At 54.1% G+C, this 21,485-nt stretch overlaps 1 protein-coding gene across 5 annotated transcripts in view; it reads left to right on the top strand.

Annotated features, from left to right (window-relative positions):
• The window catches only part of ARHGAP26 (Rho GTPase activating protein 26), a 104,766-nt gene that overhangs the window by 6,993 nt on the left and 76,288 nt on the right, over positions 1-21,485 (top strand). For all 5 annotated transcript variants that reach the window (XR_006180925.1, XR_006180927.1, XR_006180926.1 and 2 more), the window contains exons 2-10: positions 8,389-8,484; positions 9,389-9,450; positions 9,756-9,827; positions 11,118-11,219; positions 13,511-13,621; positions 14,588-14,692; positions 14,940-15,069; positions 15,387-15,487; positions 16,956-17,050. Coding sequence is in view for 2 of the 5 variants with exons in the window: in XM_042881557.1 (XP_042737491.1) it covers positions 8,389-8,484; positions 9,389-9,450; positions 9,756-9,827; positions 11,118-11,219; positions 13,511-13,621; positions 14,588-14,692; positions 14,940-15,069; positions 15,387-15,487; positions 16,956-17,050 (874 nt within the window). In the remaining 3 variants the exon portion in view is untranslated. The remainder of the gene's footprint in view (positions 1-8,388; positions 8,485-9,388; positions 9,451-9,755; positions 9,828-11,117; positions 11,220-13,510; positions 13,622-14,587; positions 14,693-14,939; positions 15,070-15,386; positions 15,488-16,955; positions 17,051-21,485) is intronic.

Here is a 21,485-nt window from a genome sequence, read left to right as displayed (position 1 = left end):
TTTCCGTGAGCGCACGGTGGGATTTTTTCCTGCTCTTTGGTGAAGAAGCACCGGAGGCGAAAGGATTTCCGTGAGCTTCCTGGGAGGAAGGGGAGGCTGCTGTGGGGCTGCTGACCCCGTGCTGTGCTGGGATGCAGCCCCTGCCCCAGCAGTGAGGGCTCCTTGGTCCCTGCTGGTGGCTGCCTGGCTTTCACCCCTCTCTGAGCTGGGATTTGGAGCAGCTCTGCTGTTCCAACCCCCTGCCCAAAGGCACCCCGATGCTTTGGCACCTGCCTCCTGAGGAGTCAAGCAGGCTCCCTGCCAGGCCAGCTATTAACAAATTAGATTTAATAACAAACTAATCCAAATGCGTGGCTAGTGCCTGTGGTAATCTGCTCCCACACATGGTGTCTGGTCGGGGGCTGTGACAGGGACGGTCCCTGAGTGCTGAGGTGCTGCCAGCACTGTGCTCGGGCTGCCCCGCTGCCCGTCTGTGCTCCTAATGGTTATTAACATGGTCAGGAGCAAATTTCTTTTGGATTAGTGTCCTGTAAATTGATTAACTGTCTCAGGCAGAGCATTTTATTTTAATGAAATGTGATTCCAGGCTCCAGCCAATGAATTATTGCATCAGTGAGGGTCAAGTAACCTGCACTGGGTTCTGTGAGTTATTCTTCCAGGTTTTACGAAGAGAGAAACAGAGGGGGCTCAGGGGAGGAATGAACAGCAGCTCGGCTGCTGCGGTGCTCATGGCACAGCATGGGGATATGATGGAGAGGGCTTGGAGCATGGTGTCCTGCAGGCAGGGGATGCAACTCTTGGAATCCTCACTGCCCGGCACGAGCCTGGAATGTCTGTCATAGCTTCAGGCTTGCAAATAGCAAACAGGAATGACATGATAGCTGTTTCCCTATTTGTCCGCGTTGCTCTCCGTGCAGCAGCGCTGTTCTCGGATGCCTTTTCCCAGCCCTGTTGGTGCTCTGGACCTGTTAGCAACATGCCCTGGCATTTCTGTCAGCATTCAGGGCAGTGGTTTTCCATTTCATTGCCACTTCACTGAATTCTCCAGGCACTTGAGCTGTCACCGGGTTTGCTGTCTTGCCGTATTCCTCCTGTTCAGGGAGTGTATCCAACATTTCCAGTTACTTTTGTTCCAATCCCTCACCTGCTCCCACCTGTCTCCATGCTCAGGGCCTGGGCTCAGCCCAGCAGCACGCCAGCTGCCAGACACCAGCAGTTACTTACTGGTGAGATTACAGGTTAGGAAGGGGCTGGGGGAAGGGCTGCCATAAAACAACACCAGGATGTGAACAAAAATAAACACGGGGAGAAGTGCCAGACGTGGAAGCTGGACAGGGAAGTGGAGAGATTTGGTTGTTTTTTTTTTTCCCCACTGTGTTCACCAGGGCGGGCAGAAGGAGCTGGGGGTACCCTGCAGACCCCCATGTTTCAGATGGCATTGGGACCCCTGTCTGGGTGTGCATGGTGGGAGCAGCAGGCTGCTGCCACGAAGCACTGCCCTGGGGAGCTGCCCACAGCATGGGCAGCTTGGAGACTGCAGGGCAGGCCTAGAAATGCTGCTTTGCTTCCTGTTGTGGGGCTGTTTGGCCCAACGGTGTCCACTGCAGTGTTGGCCTCACGCCCCTTCTCTTTCTGGGTGCTGCAGCATGCTGGGCCCTTCTGTGGGAAGCAGGATGTGCTTGTGCAGCCCTTGGTGCTTCACCCCATGAATAACCTGTTCAGCACAGGGGCAGTGCTGAGCCGTGCCATGCCTGCCCTCAGCTGTTGGTTTGGTGCCGTTTGCTTTTGGAAGCTCTGCTGGCTGCTTGTTGAGGATTTCTAATGGAGGGTTAAATGGAGGATTAATCCCCTGTGTGCCCGCAGTCCGTGCCCTGATGCGCCGGTGTCCCCATGGGGCTGGTGTGCAGCCCACAGCTCCTCGGCTGTGTGCAGCGGGATCTGTTCATGGAGGTGCTGCTGTGGGTTTGCTGTGATAGGAATTGCACGGGTAAATGGTGAGAAAAGCTGAGCAGGAAGGATGTGAGCTACATGAGAGCCGTGCCTGGAAGCTGGCGAGCTTGGCAGTGCGGGGATCAGCGAGTGGTTGGGGCCGGTTGGAATTCAGGAACAAGGCGAACACACGGGGCAGAAGGAAGAGGGCTCTGATTAATGATCGGCTTCCTCAGATCGGACGGAAATGGAAGAGCAGCAGGTTCAACGTGAATGAAAGGAAGCGGTGCCTCACGTTGTGTGTGAGCCGAGCTGCAGGGTGCTCCTGAGGCCGAGCTCTGCACGGCGCCCAGTGCAGGCTCAGTGCCACCTTTGGGCTTCATCTGTGGCTGCATGGAGCGCTGCAGGGCTGCCCTGCGCGGCGGTCATGCTGTGCTGTCCCTGCGTGCCGTGTGATTTGCAGTTCTCCCTGCTGTTAATGTAGGTCAGTGAGGGTGGATGTAGGTGACATCTCCCGGGGCTGCTAAACCCAGCTGTAGCCCCTGCTGTCCCATTGTGGGGGCTGGGGCCCGATATTTGCTGGGTTTGTGTGCACAAAGTAGGGCATGTAGTTGGTAACTCAGTGGCTCTGATGTCCCATGTGGCTGTTCTCTCCCTGGATCTGTTCTACATGAGTTTTGTACAGCTGCATCCCGGTGCCCGGCCTCACCTTGTCCTCCACAGTCAGGGGCTGTCAGTGCTGTGGCTGTGCTCACCTGCTGTCCCCAGCACTCCAAAGGCAGGCTCCTCCATCTTCCTGGAAACCAGCAGCATTCCCAGGAGACTTGCTGTCCTCCTGCCTTCATTTCTCTTGGATCTTCAGTGCCTTTCATGGGGAGTCTTGGAGAGCACGGCACAAACATCCTGGGCTGGCAGCGCTCCCAAAACCAGCAGTGACATCGGCGATGTGGGGTGAGGGATGGCACGGGCAGGGTGCTGTGCTGCTGGGCACTGGGAGCAGTTGTAGCTGTGCAGCCGGGCAGGCCTGCCAAAGACTGACTTTGTTTTTTGTGAAGCGCAGAACTTTTATCTCTTAAAATACCATGAAAATAATTCATGTCTTCAGTGTGTTACTCAAATCTGATCTGCTATTTGAGCCCAGTCAATAGTCCCATTCATCCCACAATGGATTCTCTGTCCCCCTGGCAAACATTTTGCCGTATGAATCCACTCTGAGTGTGTGAAGCGAGGCATACGATGATGCATGGGCTGCAGAGCAGCACAGTGTGCTCGGCTGCTCGGAGCAGAGGACCCAGCAGAGGCAATGGGTGTGAATTAAAGCCTGGTCTCTGTGCTGTCTGTGCATGCAGCCATTGTCGTTCCAGTTTATCCCATTGCCTGGCGTCAGGTCTTCCTTAGGAGGATGTGCTGTCTATTTTTAAAGGAAGCAGAGTACAGAAAGCCGTTGCTGAGAGGATGCTCGCTGAGCTTTGAACGCGGTGCAGCCTCTCCTGGCCGGGCTTAAGGGGTTTGGCTGCACTGCTGAGGGTGGGCAGCACGGCTGTACCTGCAGGGCTCTGTGCGCCGTCCCTTCCCTAGCACACTGACCCCTCTTCTCTCTGTGGTTTTTATTTTGAGTTGAGCGGTGAACCAAAGGCAGGACCTGCCAGCAGCTGTAGCCCCACACTAAATCACTGATTAACCGCAGCCGCCCGGCGGATGGGTTGTTTATTAAATGAGTCATGGCTAATTGTGATGACAGCTGTGTGGGGTCCCGGCCTGGCGTGGGCTCTGGGGCTGTGAGCTCTCATGGGATCAGGGCTGTGGCTGTCCTGCCCTGAGCACAGAGCTGTGAGCCCCAGCCCTGCCAGGAGGGGCTTCTGCGTTGAAGTTCTGGCCCTGCGTGGATGCAGCGTGGATCAGGACCAGCTCTGAAGTGAGCTTATTTGCAGTGGGTGTGTTTGGGTCTCTGTGCCAGGACGACTGCTGCTGAGATGTTCCAAGAAGTCCCTCATGGGCTCTCCTGATGCTGCTCTGCTCACACAGTCCTGGGCCCGGCCCTGGGTGGAGGGAGGGGTTGCGGGTGCTGGGAGCTGCAGGGCAGCCTCATGCTGCTCCAATGGCCCCCAGAGCCCCACGGGGCAGCACTGCTGGTGGGGTTGGCTGGAACAGCTCCCCGACCTCTTCCTCCTGCAGAGCTGCAGGGCAGCACTGAAGCACCTGAGCCTGTGGCTGTTGGAAGGGCTGTCTGTGCAGGACTTGTGCCCCAGTGATTGTTCATGGTAACTGGCAGATAGTTTGGGAAGCAGATGCTTTTTTTTTTTTTTTTTTTTGAGAAGCTGGAAGAAACATGTCAGCGAGGGAGCAGCTGATGGTTTCCAGTCTTTGTAGTTGTCAGTGAGCGCTGTGAGACCAGCCATCGACAGGCTGGGTGTGGGTGTTGCTTATTAGGAAAAATTTCAGGTTGGATATTAGGAACAAATTATTATCCAGAGGGCAGTCAGCACTGGCACAGCTACCAGGGAGTGGGAGGCACTGCCCCAAAGTGCTCCAGAGCTGTGGGGATGTGGCACTGGGGGACACGGTCTGTGGGCATGGTGCTGGGGTTGGACTTAGGGATCTGAGAACCTCCGTGGTTCTGCGGTTGGTGTAGCCAGATGAGGGATACTTGTGCGGGGGTGAGCAGTGTTCCTTGTGGAGAAGCAGCAGGGTGAGGGCAGTTGGTGTGGAATTAGCCCCTGCACTGCCAGGAGCCTCCCGTGGGGCTGTGCTGGAGCTGCTTGGCCCCATCCAGCTGAGCTGCCTGCTCCCTGTGGCGGGGAAGGAAGGGGCAGGCGGTGCGGTTCCTGTTGTTAAGTGAGCATTAAATATAGATTATTAAGCAATTTTCTTCAGAGGAAGTGTAGCAATGCCGCTGCAAGCATGCACAGTGTTTGGGCAGGGTGAGCACTGAGCCTGCTGTGCTGCGTGCAGCCGGCTGCAAACAGACCCGTGCTTCTGCCCTGTGCAGCAATGCGGTGTTTCCTGGTAGGAACCTGGTGCTGCCCTGCAGGAGCTCTGCCTGCTGCCTCCATGTGCCACAGGGCCGGGATGGGACTTTCCTTGTGCTGGGGGTGGAGTTGTGAAATCAGTTTCTATGTTCTATAAATTCCCTTCTGCATTATTTCCACATGTCTTGGGGAGGGGCTTTGTGTTTGGGAAACAGGCACTCCAGTCCCCAGGTGGTAACAGAAGCCGCTTTGCAGAAGGATGATGTGGACGATTCTTCAGGATGGTGGGGGTGAGGAGGTGGCACCGGGGAGCAGAGATGAGTAGGGGGCAGCACGGGGGACCCCCAGGCTGGAGGGCTGCTGCCTGCTGTGCTTTTGGCCTCTGTGAGCTTTGGAAGGAGCTCTGCAGGCAGAGATGAGCTGAGCTGTTCACGACCTGCCCTTGGCAGCTGTGCCTCTGAGGATGCTAGCAGCCTTGCTGGCGGGACCCGGGCATGCAGGACTTGGTGCCGCTCACAGGGCTGCGGGGAATGATGGACGTGGCTGGGGATCCCTGCTGAGGTCCTGGCTGGGGCCACCTGCCCCACACATAGCTTCTGGATACCCACGGGCTCTTCCCTGTCACTTGGAGCTTGCCATAGCCTGCCATTGGGATGGGGCTGCTGCAGCCCTCCCAGCCTGCCCACGGCCCTGTCTTCTGCACTGCATCAGCAGGGTCACCGCCATCTCCTTCCTTGCCGCCCGTCCCCAGCTGCCTGCAGCTTTCTCCCATTCTGGTACCCTGTGTGAGCTGTAACCCTCTTCCAGGAAGGGCAGAGTTCTCAGGGAGTGGAGCGCTACTGTAGCTGTTCCCGTAAATGTTTTAGCTGGTAACCCTATATTGCAGTAACAAGCCAATACATCACTTTTTAAAGGGCATTTTATTTGGATTGCTTGTTGCCATAGTTACGCAGCTGGACCTCCAGCACGCAGTGCCTGTGCCTGCTTCCTGTCAAGTTGGCTTTGCTAAGGAATTGCGGTGCTGCCATCAGCACAGCCTGTCCTGAACACCCGGGATGGGGATGGAGAAGGGAGAGGAACCCGCAGCAGATGAGGGAGAACGTGGGGCAGGAGCTGCCCTTCCCCAGAGCACGGAGAGGACAGACAGATGGAGAACTTTGGTGACTTGGTCCTGCCGTCGTTTTAGCACGGTGCGTAGCTGACTGCAATGACCCATATTGGCAGCCCAGGTGTGTGCCCGGCTGAGGCAGGACAGAGGGGTTGGGATGAACTCCAGGAGACTCAGCAATGTGCCGTGCGTTTGCTGTTCACAACTCCTCTTCTTCTCAGGTGAATGTTGCACTTGCTTTCTGATAGCTTCTGTTGTGCCAGAAAGAAGCCTTAAAGGAGTGGGGAGTCCTGCTGTGGCGCTGGATTTTATTGCTTTGGTCTGCCTGCTGGCATACAAAAAGCACTGCGTGGAACCATGGCAGATTTTTGATGTGAGGACATGTGCTGGGTGCCTGCCTCGCTCCTGGGGTCTTTAAAGAAGCTGTGTTTTGGCAGCTGGGGTTTACTTAGAAGTGCTGATGTGAGGAGCAGAGAGTACAGCTGAGCTCCCTGCCCCACACTGCAGGGGGTGTTTGTGAGCGCAAGAAAGGTTCAAGTGCTGAGCAGCAATGGGGTCGTGTGCCAGCATCTTTTGTGGGGAGCCTGCTGGCAGAATTTGGGTTTGGTGAAGCTGTGGCTGGGCTGCCAGGGGCATCCCTGCGGGTGGTGGGCCTCCCTGCTGCTCTCTGAGCTGGTGGGGAATGGCCATGGCAGGACCAGCCCCCGGCGGTGCCCGCACCCCTGGCCAGCTGCACTGCTCGGCCTGTGGGGTTTTTCTGCCTTTGTGGTGGTTTTACCTCATTTTTTGGTCAACTGACAAAGGCAGACAGAGAAGTTAAAGGCAGAACGTGTGCAGCCCAGGTTTGACTCATGTGCGTGGGGAGCTGCGGGATTTTGCTCACGCATGAGGGAGGGCAGAAGTTTCTCTCCAGTTTTTGCAGGATTTGGTTTGCTCTCATGCCTGGGGAGAAAACAGGCCTGAGTCAACCCTTCCCTCCCAGCACGCTGCTGCCGTGCTCGTGCTCCTTACACAGGAGGAGTTTGCCCCAAAATTATGATGGGCAGTGGGATGTGAGGTGTGCCAATGGGGTCTGGGCCCCTGGGTGCTGCCCAGCTCTATTTCTGACCAAGCTCAATGCTGTTTTTAGCAGCTGCTGCACCGCGGTGCCTTGGTTGTGTCACTCAGTGGGCGGCTGGGAGTGACTTTCCTTTATCGTTGCAGCACTGGGGGTTATCTCCTCTCTTGGCCTCTCCCATGCCTATTTATAAGTGCTGTAGACCAGTGCAAAAACGTCTTGGGTTTGGGTTGCCCCTGCCTGGCCTGCGGTGGGGAGACAGCGGCCTTGGTCAGGGTGTCTGCAGCCCAAGTGTGGCCAGGGTCAGCATGGAGCCAGCAGAGAGGAAATGGCTCCTTGAGTCATTAGCGTCATCTCCTCGTTAACATCCTCCTCCTTACCATACCAGAGGAGCAGGAGGCTGTTCTGCGCCAGGCTGAAGCCTCTGAGCTTCCGTGGGGCAAAGCTGGGTGCTGTGCTGGGGGTGCTGCTGCACATCCTGGGCTGTGCAGATGCTGCCCTCTGACACTGTGGTGTCAGCATCAATCTGGAGGGCTGGGGGCAAACCTAGCACCCCCAGTCACTCCTGGAGCACCCCCAGGCACTGCACCCTGCTGTCCATTCCTCATTCCTCTGTGGTCCTGCTGCATTAGGAGCACGTTGTGCTGGGTGCAGCTTTGCTCCCGGGCTGAGTTGCAGGCAGGATTAGCCCTGGGGATAGAAGCAGGTGCTGGGAGAGCAGCTTTAGTGCTTGAAGAAAGCTTTCAGCTCCCACCTTCCACCACAAAAGCAGAATGCTTGATCTCTTCCACAGCTCTCGTTTGGTGTTCAGTGCCTGGGAGGAGCAGTCTTTGTGTGAACGCACGGTTTCGTTCTCTGCACGGAAAGGGAAAAGCTCCCTGGATATTGAGAACACTGAACGAAGCGCATGGGGAATTTGGGGAATTTAGCATGGTTGGGGTCCCTGTGCTGCTTCAGAACAAGTTCCTGTCAGGCCTGTAGCTTTGTGGTTCCTGGGGATGTGTGTGCAGGGTCATGGGGCCGGTTTGAAAAGCCAGGCCTGGATCCGCTCAGGTCATCTCGAGTAATAACTTAATAGGATTCGGCTCTTGGAGAGAGTCTGTGACTTGTAAAGCACTCGTTCTCTGCAGCAGTGCCTGTAAACAGAGCTGTGCTGCAGCAGGGCTCGCTCTCTGGGGCAGTGCGGAGCCGTGGGCCCTCACCTCTGGTGCCTGCCCTGCACGGAGGGCCCTTGGTGTAACCTTCCCAGGAGGGCTGGTGGGACCCTGTGCCGGGTTGTGCTGCTGCCCGCTCCCATGCTGATGTCTGCATTTCTCCTCTCACAGATCTGTCGTCGGCCAAGCGCAAGTTTGCGGATTCCCTCAATGAATTTAAGTTCCGCTGCATCGGCGATGCTGAAACAGATGATGAGATCTGCATAGGTGAGAGCTGACGGTGGGTTGGTGGGGGCTCTGATGGTGCTGCCAACCCCAAGCAGAACAGTGCATGCGTAGGGACGAGCACGGACATGGGGGGACCCAGAGGGTCACCACTCCCTGCTCTCTGGAAGCAGTGCATTTCTCCTTGTTCATCAACTTCAGAGCCTTCGCTAGGAGAGAAGCTGTAGCTTCTCACCTGAAGTCTGCCTCTACCAGAGAAAGAAAGGAGGAAGACTCCTTCCTAGATATGGAAGGCCATATCTAGAAACCATCTAGATTGTTATTTGCCCTTTCACATGTGAGGGCAAGGATCTGGAGATGTAGTCATGGCTAGAGGCACTGCCAGTGGCTGTGGTCTGCAGGAGGGGAGCACAGCTTGGCCACATGCCTGCAGGACGTCCAGGCAGCCACTGCAGGACTGTGGGTGAGCGCTCAGAGGGCGATGCTGTGAGGGTCTGGCAGGACTGCGCCCAGCATCTCCCAGTGCTAGGGGACAGCTTCACCTGCTTTGTTCAGTGTTACCCTGTTTCTGCCTGGGCTGGACTTTCAGAGTTCATTGCGCATGTATGTAGTCTGGAGCCAACAGAGCACATGAGATTTAGTCCTGATTTTCTTGCTGATTTGTGCTGGTCTCTTGGCCAAAATAGCTTTCTTATGCAAGTGAGGCTCTGTCTCAAGTGCACACACCGTGCCTGCTGTGTTCGAGTGTTATTTCCCTGGACATTTGGGACAGGCCCCTTGCTCCTTGATGCCCATAGCAGCCAGCCTGCCATAGGAGCTGCTGGGCAGCAGGAGCCAGCCTGAGCAGCAATGAGTGCTAGAAATGTGATGCTATGGCTACTTGGATGTCCAGAATTAAAAAAGAAAATGCTGTTAAATTCTGAAACTGTCCATGTGTCCCTTACAGCCAAGTCTCTGCAGGAGTTTGCCACAGTGCTGCGGAACCTGGAAGATGAGCGGATGCGGATGGTATGGACTTGGGAGTGGGGAGCCTGGGGATGGAGAGCGGGTCTGATAGCAGCACTTCAGCTGCCTTCTGGCCGCTAATCTGATGTGCAGCTGGAGGAAGGTGAAGTGTGTGTGTTCCAGTGGGCGGTGATGGCAGTTTGTAGGGAGGGATCCTTGGTACAGCAGCCCCAGTGCTGGTGTGTCTGCAGGGACTGAGCAGAGAGAGGTGGTCAGCAGCACAGCTCTCAGCTCTGAGTGGGACACAAAGTGCCCACGTGCACAGTGCTGCCCAGCTGGGGACCACAGGGTGACTCTGTGTCCAACAGATTGAGAACGCCAGCGAGGTGCTGATCACACCGCTGGAGAAGTTCCGCAAGGAGCAGATTGGTGCTGCTAAGGTAGGTGGCTTTGGCCTCACATCGCTGTTGGGTCTGTGAGCCTCTTCATGGCTCGGGGCAGTGCTCAGAGCTGCCTGGTGCTGTCTGGGATCTGATGTGCCGCAGGGACGGGCTCTGCTGGCCCCGGGTGTGGGAGGGAGACAAGGACGATCCGGCTTACGTGAAGTGCCTTGGTGTTTCCTGGTTCACCCCCAAGCAAGTAATGCGCCAACATGAGCTGTTGACCAACAGTTAGATTTTTTTTCTTCCTCCAAACCAGAATTAACGTTTTGCAAGGTGAATCCTCAGTCTCCGAACTCTCAGTCAGCTGAAACCTTTCAGTTCTGTGCTCACCCGGCCCCAGTGCATTGGAGATCTGGGCACTGTCTGGCAGGGCGAACCCGGGAACACACCCATGTGTCCCAGGCTGCTGTGGGACAGCCTGTCCCTGCCCGCCTTTCTTTCCTGCCTTTGTTCTGGAATTCGAAGCACTGCCCGCGGCTCTGCTGTTGTTATAACAGCCTGCTGCTGACAGCAGGGAGCACGTGCCAGCCAGCGGGGCTGTTTGCACTGCAGTGGTGTGTCCTGTCCTAAGGTTGCTCTGGTTTGACTTGTGCAGCCAGAGGAGAAAAACCTCCAGGGGGATCCTACAGAAGCAGCACTGGCTATTGATGTGCTGGGTTCTGTCGGTACACGGGGCCTTGCTGCCTTTGAGGCACTGGTTGGATGTCCCCTGGTCGGGCAATCTGGGAGTGCAGCTCTGCACGATGCTGCTTTTAGTCCAGGAGTCAGCCCAGCTGTTCCCTCTGTGCCCTGGTGCTGGTGTGTTTGGGGCTGCAGTGTTCTGCATGGCTGTCTGCGAGCGCTGACAGCTCTGCACGTTGCAGAGGGCTGCTGTCCTGCCCCACACAGGGCCGTGGGCTGGGTGCTGCTGCCCGTCCCTCTGCAGCACCTCGTGGCTGCCAGTCCAGCATCCATCAGTGCCTTGGAGCTGTGCACAGCTGGGTAATGAGAAGCAGATGAGGGAGCTGCTCCCTGCTGCTGCCTCCCTTCCCTGTCCAACTTGGGCTCTTCAAAGCGTGTCTGTTCTGGGTGTGGCTTTAGGGCTGCTATCAGTTTTTGGAACAAACTTTAAACAAAGCCAGCTGCGTGGCCTTGCACGGGCATCTCTGAGCAGGGCAGGAAGCTGAATGCTGGGCTGGGGGCTGTGCTCCCGTGTGGGTCCCATGGGCGGTGTCCTCAGCATGCTGCTGGGTCTCCTCGGCTGTTGTGGTGCTGCTGGATCCAGGCTCACACTGTTCTGTTCTGCAGGATGCCAAGAAGAAATATGACAAGGAGACTGAGAAGTACTGTGGTGTCCTAGAAAAGCACTTAAACTTGTCTTCCAAGAAGAAGGAATCCCAGCTCCAGGAGGTGAGAGCAACCTCGAATTTTCAGTGTCTAGCAGTAACTGCATTGAGGTTTTTGAGTATTTTCTGCATCTTCTAGTGTTGGTTTCCTTGGCTATAAGCTACTTTTTTTCCTGTGCTGACTGTGAGTGGCAGGTTTTTCCCTCTTCCTTTAATCAAAGGGGACAGAGCTGTTTTGGTGAGTAAGTCAGAGCGATCCCAAAATGGATAGCAATCAAAAAGGATAGAGAGCTTGTAATTAAAGAGTGTAGCAGTAGGGGAACTGGTTCTGCTGCAGGCTTCCCATGTGCCATAACAAATCATGTACGTTTTTATTCTCCTTCTCTAGAAGTGGCTGCACTGGCTTTGAGCTTCGTGGGAAGAGTGATCAGGCTTAGTGCTTCTAAACTGCTTTAAGAGCCTGTTACTTGGGACGTAGTTTGCTGCTGTGCCAAATGCTCTTACTGGATGAGAAACCTGCTTTTGCAATCACTGCTCCCATGTCTGGAATTCCTGAGCTGCCCAGGGCTGGGGCAGGCGCTGCGCTGCTGGGCAGAGTGCTGGCATGTCACCGAGGGCTCGGTGGGCACAGTGATGATCTCTGCACTGGGGCAGCTCAGCTGTTTGTGGCCCAACTGTGTGCGGACCCATCTGTCTCAAGAGAGCAGACTGGTACGGCTGTGGCACGGAGTCATCTTCCACCAAATCAGGGCTGGAGAGGGGTCTGCATCTGGGCTGCCGTGCCTGGCTGTCCTGGCAGGGATGTTCCGGGTCTGTGAGCACTTTGCTTTGTGGCAGCATCCCTACATCCCAGCAGGTGCAGAGCTCTGCTCTTGTGGCTCTTCAGTAACCTTTTAAACCCATATTCTGGTTCATGTTTAAAATTCTATGGAGAGATACTGGAGTGGAAGGATTTCTTTATGGAGAAGGAGCTACTTGTGGCTGCAGCAGCGTTTTACGGAGCTGTGATGTCATGTCCTGCCCAGGGTATGGGAGCAATACAGGAGCCAGGGCAGCTAAGTGTGGGGTGTTGCTGTGCTGTACCACGCAGATGCTGTGTGTGGTGCTGTGCCATGCAGAATGCTGGCTGCGTGTGCTGTGCTGTGCAGCACGGGCTGCTGGTGTATTTAGCAGTGCTGGATGCTGGTGCCATCTGCTGGCATCTTCCACCTCACACTTCGACTTTTGCTACAAAAGCTGGAACCAGCTGCTGCTGCTCCTGGGTTCAGGAGTTGGGATCTTTCTCGCCTGAGACATTACAAAAAGCAGTTATGGCAGATGTCCTCAGGAAGGGTGCTGATGAAATGGTAATGATTTAGGAAAACCAACGCCAGCTGATTATTACCAGCCTGAAGCCCTCTTAGACACCCTGACAGCCAGAGAGGAGAGTTTGTGTCAGGGCAGTTTGGTGTTTTATGTTTCCTAATCTCTTCCTGCTGTCCACATCTGGAAGGTGGTGGTGGCCACATGCGTGACTGCTGCAGCAGAGCAAGAAGAGAAGGAAACCATGGGAATTCTCTGCTGCTCTGGCTGCTGACCAATTAAATAACACCCTGAGTCTAATCTGTTGTTTAACTCCTGGCGAAGTTCTTTTGTTGCATCACATTTAGTGCTCAGTTTGCTGAAAACTCAGCCTCTTCACCACAGACACCCAGCACAAGTGCTGCAGGCAGGTCTCGGGGAAAATGTTCCACTCTATGGCCGTGTCCTATGGAAAATCAGGAGTGAGCTGAGGAAGGAGGAGGGGGATGCCTGTATTCCTTACCCTGCTATCAGTGCAGCGGCTCTGCTCCAGCACACAGTGAGGCCCTTCTGTTGGGGAATATCCCAAATTCTGCTCCCTTCTGCTTTCTCTCCCAAGCAGAGGGCATGTGCTGTCCCCTGGCCCGGCACAGGAGCAGCCCTCACTGGTGGCATGGTGGGATGTGTGTGTCACTGCCTGGAGCCCACGGTGCTGCTGGCAGCCTCTCGATGCACTGCTTTCCAGAAAGTGCAGAATTGCCTTTCGTTGTCAAGTATGCAGCAACTTCTCCTTTCTCCCACTTTTAATTCGTGTTCTTCTACCCAGCTGTCAGGGAGGTGTGAACGTGAGTCATCGAAAACGCTTTTTTTCAGCTGAAGAAGGAGCCTGTTCATGTGAATCAGGTTTCTATTTAATCGCCGTGCCATCTGTCCAGCCCCAGACTGATGTCTGAAGCTGAGTTGGCATCCCACGTGGACGCACCCCCATCAGCCCCTGCTATCCCGTGCTGTGGGGCTGGCTGCTCCCAGCCACGCTGACCTCGTGTTTCCTCTTTCATCTCCTGGTGCCTGCAGGCAGACAGCCAGGTGGACCTGGTTCGGCAGCATTTCTACGAGGTCTCCCTGGAGTATGTCTTCAAGGTGCAAGAGGTCCAGGAGAGGAAGATGTTTGAGTTTGTGGAGCCTGTAAGTGAACCCAACCCTTTTCATCCCACAAAACTGCTTGAGGGATGTGTTACTGTGTGAGGACTGACGGGGAGCCAGGCTGGGGCATGGGGTGTCCCTGCATCCCTGTTACTGTAGGACAGGTTTGGGGGCAGGGGCAGGACATGTGCTTAGGAAAAGCCCTTGGTGTGGGGCTCAGCCCCAGACACGCAAAGCGTTTCTTTGTATGTATTGTGGGCATCTCTATTGTGAGGGACTGCGCCGTGGGGCCTGCTGACAGCTGCAAAGGGAATGGGCTCAAGTGGGAGCAGAAAAATAGAAGCTGGAGAGACTGTAACTTTCAGGGCAAAAGAGTGCAGGATTGACAGAACGAGAAAAGAATTAAGCTTTGTAGGACCTGCCTTTTGCTCACTGCTAAGTCCTCTACTGCTCCTCCAGGAATCATAGAACGTCTTGGGTTGCAATGGACCCCAAGGATTGTCGAGTTCCAACCCTCCTGCCACAGGCAGGGCTGCCAGCCACTAGATAAGTACTGGATCAGGCTGCCCAGGGCCCCATCTGACCTGGCTTTTCTCACCTTCGGGGTTGGGGCATCCACAGCCTCTCTGGACCGCCTGTGCCAGCACCTCACCACTCCCTCTGTAAAGAACTTCCCCCTGACACCTAATCTAAACATCCCTTCCTTTAGTTTAAAGCCATTCTCCCTTAACTTATTATTATCTACCCGTGAAAAATACATGGTAGAGTCAAAACCTCCTCTGCTGTTTGCAAGGAGTCATTCCTACTGAATGAAGAATAGCTCCAAGTCCAGAGAAGCATGACCAGGCTGTGACTGCCTGGCTTGGTGCCACATCTCAGCTCCCAGTGCAGGAGGGGGGTGGAATTGGGGTATCAGTTGGGTCATTGGGGTTGATTGAGGCAGGAGGACAAAGTGGGCTGGAAGAGAGGGCTGCACTGACAGTCTTGATTCGTTTTGCCCCAACGCAGCTGCTGGCCTTTCTGCAAGGGCTTTTCACCTTCTACCACCACGGCTATGAGCTTGCAAAGGACTTCAGTGACTTCAAGACAGAGCTGACCATCAGCATCCAGAATGTAAGTGTTTGTGTTGCTGTGCCTGTCTGGCAAAGAAAACTCACACACACTTTGGTAGGTTTTAATTGAGACGGTTTCTCTCTTTGTGTCTGTGTGCCCTCAAGCAAAGGGCTTGACAGTGTAATTGAAGCAAATTCTTTGTTATAAATAACGCTGTGCCATGCACACAGTCTGAGTGGCAGTTCTTCTGCACAGTGTCTCAGCCTTCGCATGGGTGCTGCAGGGTTGTTCCTGTTTTGATTTGCAGACGAGGAATCGCTTTGAAGGAACGAGGTCGGAGGTTGAATCGCTGATGAAGAAGATGAAGGAGAATCCTCACGAGCACAAAAACATCAGTCCTTATACCATGGAGGGGTATCTCTACGTCCAGGAGAAACGTAGGTGCTGAGGGCAATGTGGGGTGTGGGTGTTGGGGGACACTGCTGGGACACAGAGGCAAATTTGTCAGAATGCAGAATGTGGGGGCACTGGCCCTGCGGTGGGCTGTTGTGGCATCAGTCAGTGCTTGGGGAGTCTGCTTCCTCTTCCTCCTGAACGAGAAGGGCTAGCAATGCTTATGCCACCTGTAAAGTACAACAAGAATCGTGGATAGAGAGACGTGTCATGTTAAACGATGGTTAAACTTACAGCTTAATAATGGGTGTGCATTGAAGCTCTGCTGGTTCTGGGGGTAAAAGCTGCGTTTGCTTTGCAGGTCACTTTGGGACCTCCTGGGTGAAGCATTACTGCACGTACCAGCGGGAATCCAAGCGGATAACCATGGTGCCATTTGACCAGAAATCTGGAGGAAAAGGGGTGAGTGTCTCTGCAGGGCCCTGGGCAGAGCTACAGGCTGCTCCGGCTGAGCCAACCTCAGCAGTGGGACACCGACACCAGCAGGTGGCTCACCTTCACTTCAGCTGAGTGAGTGCCACACGGGGAATGAGCTCTGCACCTTGCTCAAAAAAAACAACTCCAGCAGATGTCTGGGAGCTGTCAGCTGCCCTGGCAGCACTGCTGGTTTCCTGATTGTTTGGAGCCACTCAGACACAGCTCTGTTTCATGCTCTACTCTCTGTTCCGGTGTCTGCATGCAGCTACCTGTAAGGACAAGTTTACAGCAGCTGCCTGTAGTTACAGACCGGCCTTTCTCCTCTTGTCTTAGATCTGTCCTTTATTTATTTCTATTTGTGAAAGGAGAAAGCTTTACAAACTGAAGCCTGTGCAGCTGCACGCTGGTCCTGCTCAGGTTGTTTTGACCACATGGGATGTGCAGCATGCTGAGCATCTTGTCTGTGTGCTGGGTGCCCTGCAGTCTGTTAGTGCCAACCGGTGCACCGTTGGTGCAGCGTAAAGAGATGGGGTCACCCAAGGCTCTGCCTGCTCTTGGCCTCTCGAGCATTCCTGGGGCTGCAGCTGGCATCAGATGGTGGTTCCAGGGCAGGGCAGTTCCTGAATACAGAGTGCTGAGCCAGGCTGATGAGCTGCAGAGTGCAGGCGGCCCCCCAGGAGCAGCCTTGCAGAAACCGTTCAGATCTGTCTTCCTGGGTCCCTGCTGTGGCCCTAAATAGGTTTCCTGGAAAATGATGATGTCAGGGAACAGGGTGGTCAGCCAAGGTGTCAGCTGGAACAGCACAGAGTGCACAGAAAAGTGGCTGTCTCCAGGAACTCGCTCAGAATTTGCCTTGTATTGAGTCATCAAGGGATTTTAAAAATTGCAGGAGAATTTTGTGTGCTGGCAGAGTCTGGGCAGGGGTTTCCTCCAGCAGAGGACAGCAGTGTGCGCAGATCCTGCCTGACCACTGCTCGGCGTGGGGAAATCCAGTACTTGGATGCAGATGCCTGGATGGGAGAATGCTTTTGTCATTGCTTTGTCAAATAATAAACATCTTAAGGCATACTTGCTCCTGTTAAGAGTTTCTGTGTGAAGAATGCTGCCAAATATGCAGCCAGTGCCAGAGTGAAAATTGACAGCCAAGGTTATGATGCATTGTTCAGCAATGGAAAATAAAACTTTGCCCAATAATTGTGGTCCAGCACTCCCTGCCTGCCTGAAACATGGGTTGTACGATACTCAGTGCATAAATGTAGTCTGCATTCAGAAAGGATGGTTTCTTGGTTTTGGCCTAAGCATTTTGGATATGTGTTAATGCATTTCTAGCAGGTGGTGAGTGGCTGATGTTGCCAAACAGCCCTTCTGGTTTGAGTGCACTGGTTGGGGCCTGGGGGCAGGCATATATGGAGGGGTTGTTCTCCTCCTTATCTGTGATTTTGTCTCTTCTCAGGGAGAGGATGAAGCCGTTATCCTGAAATCTTGCACACGACGGAAAACCGACTCCATTGAGAAGAGGTTCTGCTTTGACGTGGAAGCCGTGGATCGGTGAGTGCAGGGGCAGGAGGCTTTCCTGGCTGCTGCCCGGGTGGATTTGGTGTTTGCCTTCTGCTCCGGTCATGGCATCTGTGGCTGGGAAGCATTAGTCCATGGGAACGCGCTTCCCCTGCTGTTCCTGGCCAGGTGCTTGCAGGATGTTGAATCAGTGCTTCGTTTTACAAGGTACCGAGTTTACTTTAGGCTCTCAGAACTTAATGGTGTTGTAGCATTTTTGCAGACTCTGGGCATGTGAGCTAAATGGTCACGAGTGTGGCAAAGTCGCTGCATGTGTTTTGGGAGGAATGGGATGCCTCTTTCCTGCATGGGTTCTGTGCTGAAAGAACTTCAGCTCTTGTGATGCTCTGCTGTAGATGTCGATGATGGAAATCCAGCTTGCGTCTTTGGACGCTCTAAATTCACATCTTTTTTCCTGAAGTTATAAAATGCTTCCTGGCCTGATTTTCCTTTGAGCAGCTGAACCAGACATACATCTGCATTCGGTCTGTAGCACTAGGAATGAGAGCCTTGTCACTGCGTTGAACTAGTATCACACGTGTGCTATATACACACAGGAGAACCAGGCTGAGCTGCTGTTCTGAGCAGCCTTTGTTGGTCACTGCCTCGTGTTTTCCTCTCTGCAGGAAGTTACGTGCTTTACAAAAAGCCCTTTGCTGGCTGTAGTGTAAATACAAGGAGGTCTCCCCCATAAGAACTCCAGTTCAGCAGAACTCAAGGTGCTGGTGGTGCTGGCTGCGTTTCCTGGGCATCTGTCAATTCATCCATGCGTGCCCAGCCCTTCGTGGTGGGGACGCTGAGAGCAGATGGGATTGGGATGGTCTTGTAGCTGCTGCTCGCTCTCTGTGGCTCTGCTTTCCTCCAGAAAGCTGCAGGATTTCTGCTGACGTTGGCATTTTTTCCCTCTGCTCTAAGGGGAAGTGTTGGTTTTGTTTTTTTTTAAATGTGAAAATCAAAATAAACCCGGGAGGAGGAGAAGCCAGCCACCACAATAGCTTTCTTCTGTCGTGCTTTCAGAGCCAGCCGAACCTCCCCTTGATGTCTGCAGCCTGCTGGGCACAGGATCAAGAGCTGCTCCAGAAATATGCTGCTAAATGTAAATAATGGCAGGGGAGTGGCAACGCGGGGAAACCTGAGAAATTGCTCGTTTCACGTCTGCGTTCCCGATTCCCTGCCTGAGAGGGCTGTGAGAGCAGGAAGCGCAAACTGACGGGCTGCTTTTCCCCAGCAGACAGGCAGCTCTGCGTATTTCTGGTACCAGAATTTGTCCTGAGTGCTCCTGAATAACAGCACCTTCTGCAACGGGTGAGCTGAGGGGAAGAGGAGGCAGAACTCTCTGCCAGTGTCCGCCCCATCTCTGACCCACTCTGGAGCCGTGCCTGCGGGCCTGAGGTGTGGCTGTGGGCTTTGCTGGAGATCCCCCGCTCCTGGCTGGCGCTCCCCGTTGGCCTCCCATGGGAAGCAGCATGTCGAGGAATGGCTTTCATGCCAGCCCAGGGCTGTGGGGGCTCGGCAGCATGTGGGTGCTGCCCCACAGCTGAGCTGTGTGGTGTGGGTGCTGGTAGGGATGGATGGGTGCTAGGCATGTGGTCTGTGCTGGTTTGGGTCACCAGGAGGGGGATTGGATAAGGCTGCACCCCGCTCCTCACACAGGCCCAGCGATGGCATGGCTCTCACTAAGGGTGCTGCAGCACATCCGTGCCCGTTTTGCAGCATGGTTTGTGCTGTGGGCTGTTTGTCGCGGTCTGGTTGTGTTTTAGTTTTGGCCTGTGGACCTTTTGTTTTGTGGTTGGTTTTTTTTAATTGTCTCTGCTAATAAAGAAGTTGGAAACTTGACGTCTTGTTCTTCAGCCCCACGCAGGAAGTCTGGATGTCATTAAGGCAAACAGATCCCCGGGATGCTCCTCTGTGTCACATATGTGCTGTGTTTTGACTGTGAGCAGTTTTCCCTCTTTCTTTTCTGTATGCAACTTCAAACTTACACCATGGGGACCTGCCCAGACTCTACATGGGGCTTGTTTAATTGATGCTAAGCCGGCTGGGCATAGAGCAGCTTATCCCTGCTTCGTTGTGTCTGGATGAGCCGTGGCTCTCTGCTGCCGTGGGGCAGTGCTGTGGGTCAGGGTGACACTGCTGTGTGCTGCTGGGGGCTGTGCTGCACCTGTCTGTGGGGCTGAGGCCAGCGTGCCAAACCCAGCATGCAGCCATGCACGCCTGTAAGGCCGGAGTGCGTTGCACGTTTCATTTAAGTATTCTTATCTCCTGTTGCCATGAATTTTGGGTGGCTTTTCAAACTGTTGATCCCAGTTTGGGAAGGTGCTTTAGGGCTCTGGGGTGAAAGCAGGCTGTGGCTCAGCAGAGCCCTGCAGCCTGGAGGTGGCAGCCTTGGCTTTGCTTCCTTTGGTTGCACTCAGAGGCACAGACCTGGGCTCTTGGTGTGCTGGGGGGGGCATGCAGCGGGGCTGGGGGCTTGGGCTGCTTTAAATAATGGCCAGAGAAGCTGTTTGAATTGAAAGCTGATTGGAGAGGATGTGATTTTCTCCTCCAAGGATGATTTGGCGCCCCTGAACTGAACGCCTTGAGCCTGGTCTGTTATTGCAGCATTGCTTCCTCTTCCTATTGTCTGACAGGAAGTCCAAAATTCCCAATATTGAAGGCAGAATCACAGAACTGTAGGGGTTGGAAGGGACCTCCAGAGATCATTGAGTCCAACCCCCTGCCAAAGCAGGTTCCCTACACCGAGTCACAATGTGTGATAGAGGCATTTTCTGGGAAGACTAAGAGCTTCCCAACCCTGCCTTTGCCAATAGTTCTGGGGCGGTTAGGAGTGTTGTAGCTTGTAGCTGAGAAGACACTGAATATATATATATATATATATATATATGTATATATATATAATATATTTATATACTTTGTTATACCAAAACAGACCTCAGAATGGGGTTCCAGCATCTGGCTGAAATATTCCCTCATGTGATGGACAGTGTGGTTTGCTGGTAATGCCCTTTTTTCAAACTAAACTAATTTGGAGTCTCTGTGCATTAAGTCAGTTTTATAAACAAGGTAAGCAGGGATGTCAGCCAATGTCTTACCAAATGAGCCTCAGGAAGGGGAGGATCTCGTTTGGCTGATGACAGAGGCTTTGAAATTTAGGACAGTCCAGGTGGTTTCTCTGGGCCAGAAGCTTAGTGCCCCTAATGGCGATTGGCACTTATGGGAATCGGAGGTATTTGGTGTGTGGGGTTTGGGTCCCTTAGTGACTGATGGGAGCAGGAACTCTGCTGGTCCCGCTGTGCCCCGGAGCAGCTGGCATTGCTGCATGCCCTTCGCTCACCGGCTGCTTTTGGTGCCATGCAGCCATGTGTGTTCCATGCCTGGTGTCACATTTCCAGTGGCCTTTCAGAGTGGTTCACAGGGAGCTGCTGGAGCTGCTCAGCCCAGTCTGCACGGCGAGCTGCGCTGCGACTGATGGCAGAGCGCATCTGCAGCATCGGAGGGGAAGCTTGCCTTGTAATGAGCAGTGGGACCTGAGCTGGGAGTCCCCTAATTCCCTGCCTTCCTCATCCCCTTCCACACCTCCTGTGCTTCTCTGCTCGTAGCGGGGCTGGAAGCTTCCTGGCCCTCTAGCCCTGTTATTAATCCATCTTTAGGCTTTCTCATTCGGCAGTTTAGATTGTCTCGATGTGATAAGCAGTTGCAGGAGTTGAAAGTTCTTATCTATTTCTATTGCTTTCATTATTTGTTTGTTTTTCTGGAAGGAGCAACAGCTAGGGGACTTTCTCATTTTCTCTGCGTGCTTAGTCATAGCTCCTTAAACCCAGGCTGTTTTTCACAAAAGCAGAGATATTGAGAAAATTCAAATTTCCTGTGTGGTCTCATATGGAAAAAATAGGTTTTAGATTGTAGCATATCAAAAATTTACTTTCTTGCAAAGTGTTTATCGTGTTCCACTCTGGTCTCACGCTCCTGCATCTTTTCAGTCCAGAAACTTTCCTTCCAATCACATTTCCCCATTGCGTCGCAGAAGAAGGCAAAAGGCTCTTGGTGCTGGGAGGTAAATGCCTGCTGCAGCCCCCAGCACTGGGTTGGAGGTTTGTTATCTTTGAGCCACAGAAGTCAGTGTTGATGTTTTCACTCTTGCTTCTGGGGTGAGCAATGCCACTGGGGCACAGGGGAGTCCTCTGCTGTGTGCAGCACATCAGGGACACAGATGTTTGTGTGTTAGGTGAGGGAACAGAGATGGGCATGTCACGTTTATCTTCTGGGAGAGGAAGCCAGAGGGGGCCCTTCCCTGTCTCAGGCTCTACGCTGGGTAGCTGAGATACCCACAATCTGGCACACACACTTCTGGCAGCGGTTGATCTTTGAGGAAAGCCCTGACCGTGGGGCTGGCTGTGGATGTGGGGCTGGCTGTGGATGTGGGGCTGGC

Source organism: Lagopus leucura, unplaced genomic scaffold (genome assembly GCF_019238085.1).
Source record: "Lagopus leucura isolate 7727_CA_CO unplaced genomic scaffold, USGS_WTPT01 Super-Scaffold_100030, whole genome shotgun sequence".
Lineage (NCBI taxonomy): Eukaryota > Metazoa > Chordata > Aves > Galliformes > Phasianidae > Lagopus > Lagopus leucura.
Note: the sequence above shows the minus strand (reverse complement) of the source record. Positions and strands in the feature narration are given on the sequence as shown.